An 8,551-nucleotide genomic window follows, 5' to 3' on the forward strand; every position below is an offset into this window, starting at 1 on the left:
TTCTTGCGTCCTTCCTTGCTGTCTACCGCTTTGTCTACAAGATTGCACAGGGTTCCACGTTTATCGGGCGCAATACAAACGAACTGTACGTCATGTCTTCCTCCTACTTTTTTCAATAGAGGGGACATACCGAGAACATACGTTATCACCCCTGCACATGTGTCTGGTTTTTCATACGTGGTCTGTTTTCTTTCTCACAACAGAAAGAACTTTGTGAGCAACAGAACCAACCAGGGATGCTGGATATCCACCATTTCTGAGCCTTGCTGTTTGGATATAAAGGCTTTTTTGCCAGTGTTTTTTTTTTTTTTTTGCCTGTGCTACACTTTACTAATTTGCTGTGCTCAAAATCGAAGGCAGAAGCGGTTTTTCCCTCCTTGTATGGTAACACCAGCAGGTGTGCCCTTGTTCGAACTTCTCAGTATTGAAGATGGTCATCTGTCGGCATCTTGGTATCTGTCAGCGAAAGCCTTGATGTCCAAACAGTGAGGCTCAGAAATGGTGGCTATTCAGCATTGGTTTGGTCGCACGAAAAATTCTCTCTGTTGATGTGAATGAAAAACAGACCCTGCGTGACAGACATGCCGTGGTGATAACGCACAATTCATGGTTTGTCCCCTCGATTGAAAGAAGTAGGGGGTAGACATGAGATCGTTTGTTTCGCGCCAGATAAACTTTGAACACTGCGCAATCTTGTAGGCAAAGCAGTAAAAAGCAAGAAACAGTGATAGTGGTTGCGGAGTAGCACACATGTGCAAGTTTGTCAAGTGCTCCACTGGCATGGTGTGCAAGGTCCCGCTTACGCGCGAAAAGTCATACATAGGACAATCGGGGCGTTGTCTTTCAGCGGCTTGAGAAGCACCGTCCACTGTGTCAGCAATGTGGCACTGCACTGCGCCAAGCGCAGATGCACTCCAGCTGTCCATAAGACGTAAGTTCTGTTCAAGTTCCAAGATAAGGTGACCAGGGAAATTCGGGAATCATTCTGTATATTGTTGGGCCTTCAGGGCGAGTGCATCAGCACTCAATCCGTTTCACCGCTGGCAAGGGATTCGCCGAGTTTCCAAGAGATAAGATCTGATAAGATATGATTGATTGATTGATTGTAGGGTTTAACGCGCCGACGCAGCGCAGGCGATGAGGCGCGCCGTAGTGGAGGGCTCCGGATTAATTTTGACCACCTGGGGATCTTTAACGTACACCAAAATCTCGTACACACGGGCGTTTTTGCTTTTCGCCTCCATCAGAAAAGCGGCCGCCACGGCCGGGAATCGAACCCGCGACCTCGTGCTCAGCAGCACAACGCCTTAGCCACTGAGCCACCGCGGCGGGTAGATCTGATAAGAGACGCATGCGTCCAGTGATGCGCAAAGTGGCGACATATGTACACATACTCTCTTTTGTTCAATAAAAATTTCAGTTGCAAATTCGCCCATCAACCGTTCCACTTGGTTCCTTAAATCTATGTTTGTCTCGTAAACTTCAGTGCTTTACATTTTAGCATTCCTTTAAATTAAACTGCTATAATTTTAAAAATCCAGATTACGCGTCGACAGACAACACTCACTGCACATTAAGGAAAGTCCAAAGTAACAATTACTGTATTTACTCGCGTAATGATCGCACTTTTTCCCCCTAAAAATATGATGCGAATTAATGGGTGCGATCATTACGCGAGGTAAATTTTACGCGAAAAAAGTTTCTGCGCAGAAAACGCAATTGCAGGTCAGAATTTTTACAATAGGTCTCATGGACATAATAAACATAATAAATAAAACCTTAATAAAAACTCCACGAACCACCGCCAGCCGCGTTGCAAAGTGTTTTCATGAATTAAGGAACGCGCCAGAATGAGTTTGCTGCGAGGTGAGAACAGGTCAACCAATAAGTGGCTGCTGCTGTCACAGTATGGGACAACACGACACTGCTGCCGACGCAGCAAGCCGAGCGCGTTTTTTTCTTTGTCTTGTGAGTTCATTATGTGCATTTAGTGAGAGTTTCTTCCGCACCAATAATTAACTCACGCCTGCCGATATCCCTAATATCGGCAAGCCCGCGGAAATAACGTATCCATATCCGCTTTGAAATAGGAGGAAACTAAGGTAAGCACGACCATCGTCGTCTGGACTTGGCACACACACGACATATGGCTGCGGCAAGTTCAGGGTGCGATCGTTGCGCAGGAAATAAAAAAAATCGCATTTTCACGATGAATTTCCGGGGTGCGATCATTACGTGAGTGCGATCATTATGCGAGTAAATACGGTAGCAATTTAATAAGGCTTGCTCTATCATTGCGGTGTATATTGCGAGTGCCCAGACCTAGAATTTTGTAAGCGATCACTCATACGGAGGCAAATGCGTCTGTACAAGCACCTTTATCGGCTTGAGCTTGACAAAGTTCTTGTCTTGCTTGTCGGCCGTCTTTGATGTGGCACTGTTCGCCTCCTTCCAGATGTTGCGGTAGTTGGTCTCCGAGACGTAGCGAACGAGCTCCAGGTACCCAAGGTCGTGAGACCGGGTCCAAGGTTCCTTCAGGCGAAGTGACACAAACCTGCCAAGAAAATTGCTGATCCGTAAGGGGTGGCAGAAAGCAACGGTGACTCTGTGGTAGCAATTTCGATGTGCAGTAATTCAGAGCATGACAGCAACAACGTAACAGCTCTGAGTAACTGCGTTTGTTCATAAGCATTACAACCCTTGCAAGTGGATCTGCAATAAAAAAATTGATCGGAGAACTTATAACCTTAACCTGAACTTGGTTTTTAAGAAAAATGCACAGTGCCATCGCAACGTTTTGGAGGGTTGGTTGGTCACTGAAAAATTGCGGAAAACGACGGTGTGATTGAACGCAGATGCAAAAAAAATAATAATGAAAGGAACAACTCAATGCTATCAGCTGAAGGCTTACATCATTCCACACTCCCCATACATGCTTAAACTCTGCCAAGTGTACATACTGTATTTTCCTGCATAAAGCCCACACCAAAAATGCGAAAATTTCAGTGGCAAAGTAGGGATGAAGATAATATGCGGGGTTTTTCGTTTAGCGCAGCTTCACGGCAATGCATGTTGTGCCATGAAGTTCCTATGCAGTAACACTGACGAAGTGTTCCATGGCAGCGATTGCACAAAACATACATGGACAAGGAAGAAAAAACAAGGACGAGCGCACTCTAACAACTGAATTTTATTAATGAATTGTGACTTTCGCCTTGCAGCCAGTGTATCCTACTTGCCAAATATATGCTTTTTTCTGTCTACATAGTACGTGATGTGTTACTTGAGCAGTACCTTTGGTGCAGCCTTTCCTGCATCAAATGCGCGGGCAATACGCGAGGATTTTTTCTCTCTTCCGGCGGGCCGAAAGTGAGGGTGCAGATTATATGCAGGGCAGGTTATATGCGCGAAAATATGGTACGTACCAGACAGACAGCAGAATAAACGTTCAATTTATATTTTTTAGTTATTCATAGCATGTTGACAAAAAATGCCTGAGGCGAAGAAACCCCACAAAGCCCTATCCTTGTCTATTACGCACTACGATTTATTCGATTAAACGGCAACTGCCCCAGGAATCCACGGCTGTGTTCGTATGCAATCTGCCCACTCAAACTGGCAACCTAATCAACAACTCTCGCTTTGCGTCACACCCTTAGCTACAGGCCAGCTCTGATGGACATAATTTTAATCCAAAAGCAATAGTTAACACGTCAGGCAAAAAAATTCGACGTTCCTTGGCATACAGACGGCCCACAAATTCGCCGACCGCTCTAACAAAAACAAAATTGTTACGTTGAAAAGAAAGCTCAGCAAATTTGCGTCAAAAATGGGATTCCAACCAGGGACCTCTGGAATGCGAGACAACATTTTTTAAAGAATCCTATACTCCTGGCGATGATGATTGGCGATGATTTGGGGGTTTAATTAAAGGGGACATGCAGACAAAATGCAAGTTTGCTTGATTTGAAAGATTCCCTCGTTATAATAACACTGACACCACCACTTTTAGCGTAAACTTCACTCAAATAAGCTGTATAACAGGAAAAAAAGAGAATGGCCATGCAAGTCACTGGCTCATTTCCTGCACTAAAGCCTATGACGTATTATGTGCAGCTGTAGCAAAAGTAAACGCAAAAGCAAATGCAAGTTAGGCAGAGCTTTATAAGCTTGCAGAAAGAGCTATTTGCACTTAAATTTAATACATATTCTTTTTACTGCAGTAAGAATGGTGGGTAATCAATGCAAGTTACTAAAAAAATAGGAGCATCAGTGCGTACTGCTATTGGTACTGCACGCACTACACTTGTCATAGCTACACAGCAGTGCGGCGCTTTGGAGTTGTCCCGGATGACACTGGCCGATTGGCGTAAGCGACGTTGTCTCATGTGACCCCGTTCGTCGAGCATACCCCATGTTTTATGAAACGATTACTTCCAACCATAACAAACACAAGCCATGTGCAAATATGGTCAGAAACAAAGCAACGGCGGACAACGGTCTCGCACGGTATGGCGGCACCATCTAGGAGGACTGCCCGTAAACTAGGTGTTTTGCAATTCGCTGCAGACTAAACAGCGCACTAACGTTTGCTTGAGCACCTGCTCTGGATATGTCATCACACACATCCCGAAACACACGATTTAGAGGGAGAATCAAAATTTTGGCCTAAATTGTTCAATTTCTCAGTGAACAAAGCATCGTTTGCTGCCAGACAAGTGCTGGGGACACTACAAAACACCAAATCTTTCGAATAAAACAAACTTGTACTTTATCTGCATGGCCCCTTTAATGTACCGAAGCCACATCTGGGCGGCTATAAGGCACACTGTAGTGGAGGGCTCCGGATTAATTTTTACCACCCGGGGATCTTCAGTGTGTGCCAAAATCTTGACACATGAACGTTTTCACTTTCCACCTTCATCTGAAAACCAGCCATCGACCACCGTAGCCAGTGGCTGGTTTTCCAGCCACCATGGTTGGATTCAATTCTGGCCACCGTGGCTGGAATTGAACCCACGTCCTGGAGCTAGGCAGCACAATGCCTTAGCCACCGAGTCGCCACGGAAGGATCCTACACTTTAGCGTGTGCGCACGTAAGCACAGAAAAATTTTGCTAACGATCACGGGGTTTTAAGATGCAAGAAAAACGTGGACACTAGAAGAGAAAAAACAACCAAGACAAACGTTTGTCTTGGTTGTTTTTCTTCTTGGTTGTTTTTTCTCTTCTAGTGTCCGTGTTTTTCTTGCACCTTAAAACCCCGTGATCATGTCGAACCAACTGGCCCACATTAAGCTTTTGCCAACGAGGCTGTTCACACGGTTTCCGTCCGCTTGCCTTTTGTCCATCTTGGCGATCCTGACGACGGTGATGAACGCAGAGTCCTTGGCCACGGCTGTGGGTGGCCGGTGCATAAGTACTGCGCATTCTGTGTCGGACAGGTGGTCCTGGTGCACAAACAGGCCCGGGATGTTCCTCTCCTTCACCAGGTTGCCCAGCCAAACTTTGCTCACCTGAAATGGGAAAACAAAACAAAAATTTCAGTGCTGTGAAGAAGGATGACCAGCAAATCTGGCGGCTCAGTCCAAGGAGTGCACGCAACAAAACACCCTTATAACTTGTGATTGAACATATTCTTCGGCAACGGTCTAATTAGTGTCGCATGATGGCAGCGGCGGGAGCAGTCATAGTTGATTTTACCCAACCGGCCGAACCGCTTCCACTCACTGAACCGCTTCCACTCACAATTACAGTGACACTGCCAGAGTCACTGTAATTATTAATAATTATTCTGGCTAGTTAGTGAGCGGAAGCGGTTTGTCCGGTTGGGTAAAACTCAAGACAGACTGCTCCCATTGCCGCCATCATGCAACACTAATTAGACTGTTGCCTAGACTTCCTAGTTAATTAGCTGAATGAAACTCGGAAAGACTAGACGTTTGTTCTAGGGGACAAACATGGGGCTGTCCATTACCCTTTTGTACAAGCCACGGTATTGACAGCGGACAGGAATTCCGCAATACTGATAACTTCACTGAGTACTCCGTAATTATGAAAAGTAGATGAAACGCGGTGTGATGTTAAGGTGCAACCACATGAACCGATTTTGGCGAGAGACACGACAAGCTTAAAGGAGCCATGAAGACAAAATACAAGTTGGGTTTATTAGAAAGACTGCTTAGTCCCGATAACAATGATACCAATATCATCGCAATCTTTGAACAGATAACGGATGTGAAAGAAAACGTGTGAAGCAGTCGTGACCCCCTAGCCAATTTCCCACAACTTTTCTATGACGTCACGGAACCTTGTTTGTGCGATTGGCGGCCGCCTAACTGAGCTGTCGCGACGACACATGACTGGACGTCTGTAATGGGGCCTCTAGTTTCATTCGAGCGCATCACTTGAATGCTAACGTGCAGTTAACGCACTGAAAATTACGTTTTATTGTTGGCCCGAATGACGTCATTCTTGCTCATAACACGTCACTGGGGCGCAGAATTTGAAAGTTTTTAAATACTTCTTGCTTTTTTTTTCGTTAAAAAAACATCTTTTGCGGCTGTAATGGAGCTGAGTGAGATACTGAATCCCAGTTCTTTCAAATTACACGAAGTTGAATTTTCTCTTCATGGCTCCTTTAACTGAGTTTACCACGAACTGGTAGTGTGGGTGACAGTGACGAGCTGTCGCCCACCTGACAATTTATACACTGCCGCCGGGCTGGACCCATGCGTCGCTGTCGCCGTTCACTACTAGTACATGTTAAAGTTGTTGACCAATTCGCTCTCGCGCCACAAACAACTAGCCTCCTGGTTAGCTCAGTTGGTAGAGCGACTGCTCCAGTTAAGCGGTGGTCCCGGGTTCGAATCCTGAACCAGGACGAATTTTCCTTCAACTGCGAAGTTTCTGAGCTAGTCGCGTCCCTCGCCAAAATCGCTTAGCCATCTTAGCAACTAATACCCATATAATATGTTTTGAGATAGTTCTTATCAAGCAAGCATTACAGCCGTTTTTTGTAACCACGCTCCCTCCGTAAACAGCCATGAATTGACCGCAGGCAAGAATTCTGTGTGGCTTACAAATTCACTGTGGACTAATTATGACGGCTAAATGAAATTCGGCGCAACGATAAAGAGGTCCTGGCGGCCAATTTCAATTATTTTCTTTTCTTTTTTTTCAGGATACGTCCAGTAGATTGAGAGCTACGAGCATTCACACGAAAGTTGGTTTTGCCGCGAGATTGAAATATTGTCGCCGCAACTTTTTTTCACACACCCTGCAGCAGAACCTGGCCTACAACACCTCCGCTGTAATATAATTAGAGCGAGCAGCTATAAACTGGTGTGCAAGTCTTTTTAGCTGGGCTCGGCGAAACGGTGAGTATTTTTGCTTCTACTGCTTTTTCAAGCTTTGTGACAGGCGCATAACAGTTTCAAAACTTGCAGCTCAGTTCACACCGTTGAAATTTACTAGAGCGCTGTGACCACGAACGCGTCGACGGCCCCCGAAGATATCCGGGTCTTCTGGTTTAATCGCTCCATCTAGGTGCTAACCATTCCCTGTCAGATAGCACCAAGGCAGATAATGCAACAACCATGTCTGTACAGTAGAACCTTCGATAAACTTCAAATCTGACACTGCATCTGACAGCACGCTCGTTACCAGCAATCCACGAACCCGAACGAATTAAAAGCACGAACCCGAACGAATTAAAAGTACACTTACAACGCACGTAGCTTTGTCCACAGCAGTCGTCTTGACGTGGCTCGGTCGCACGCCAATGGTTTTTAATAAAATTGCCTTGAGGTCCATGTTCTAGCCGGATACGGAGACTGGCATGGCAATTACGGGTGCAACGTCGGTAAAGCCGGTTTAAAACACACGCACCAGCTGTTTGTTTACATTGTGTGGCGTACTCGCGCTACTTGCATCGCGAGCGAGATGGCTACGACGGGAGTGATCGGGGCGAAAAATGCGTATGGCTGCAAACAGACGGGAGTTTTAGGCGAGATTAAAGATAATAGAGCAAATTTTTCACATTTTTCAAGAGCCAGATAACCTCAAACGACAGCGGCTCATTCAACCATAAACTCCAAACTCTAAATGCACCTCCCCTTTTCGAAGTGGCCAGAGCAAAAGCAGCAAAAGCGCAAAACTGGCGAAACACTGCAGCCGGAACATTGACGGTCTTCACACAACACACACGAACGAACTTTTGAAATTAAAAAGTGAAGTAGAAAATTGGTCAAATTAATAACTGACCTAAAAATATAATAAAAAAAACTCTAAAGCGCTAACCACATGGAGCGATTTTTCCAGCGACGCGACGAGCGACGCGACTAGGATCCGCAGTCGCCGAACCGAAGTCGCTCGCCTAGGCAACCACATGACAGCGACGCCAGCGACGGCTCGAGCGACTGAGCATGCGACTGAGGATGGCGATTTCAATGTTTCCGCACTGCGCATAGTAACGCGAATTGGTACGCTGGATGTTTGCAAACATTTTTTTTGTTCATTTGTCATAAAAAGCATGACTAAAAAGTATTACGC

At 45.6% G+C, this 8,551-nt stretch overlaps 1 protein-coding gene across 1 annotated transcript in view; it reads right to left on the bottom strand.

Moving 5' to 3' along the window:
• Wdr81 (WD repeat domain 81) overlaps window positions 1-8,146 on the bottom strand; it is a 71,512-nt gene extending 63,366 nt beyond the window's left edge. Inside the window, exons 1-3 of the mRNA XM_077674259.1 lie at window positions 7,727-8,146; window positions 5,339-5,514; window positions 2,377-2,554 (exon numbers count right to left, since the gene is read on the bottom strand). Coding sequence (XP_077530385.1) covers window positions 2,377-2,554; window positions 5,339-5,514; window positions 7,727-7,813 — 441 coding nt within the window. The 5' untranslated portion in view covers window positions 7,814-8,146. The remainder of the gene's footprint in view (window positions 1-2,376; window positions 2,555-5,338; window positions 5,515-7,726) is intronic.
• Between the last annotated feature and the right edge of the window lie 405 nt (window positions 8,147-8,551).

This window comes from Haemaphysalis longicornis, unplaced genomic scaffold (genome assembly GCF_048455015.1).
Source record: "Haemaphysalis longicornis isolate Haplotype H1 unplaced genomic scaffold, Haemaphysalis longicornis Haplotype H1 scaffold_6, whole genome shotgun sequence".
NCBI lineage: Eukaryota > Metazoa > Arthropoda > Arachnida > Ixodida > Ixodidae > Haemaphysalis > Haemaphysalis longicornis.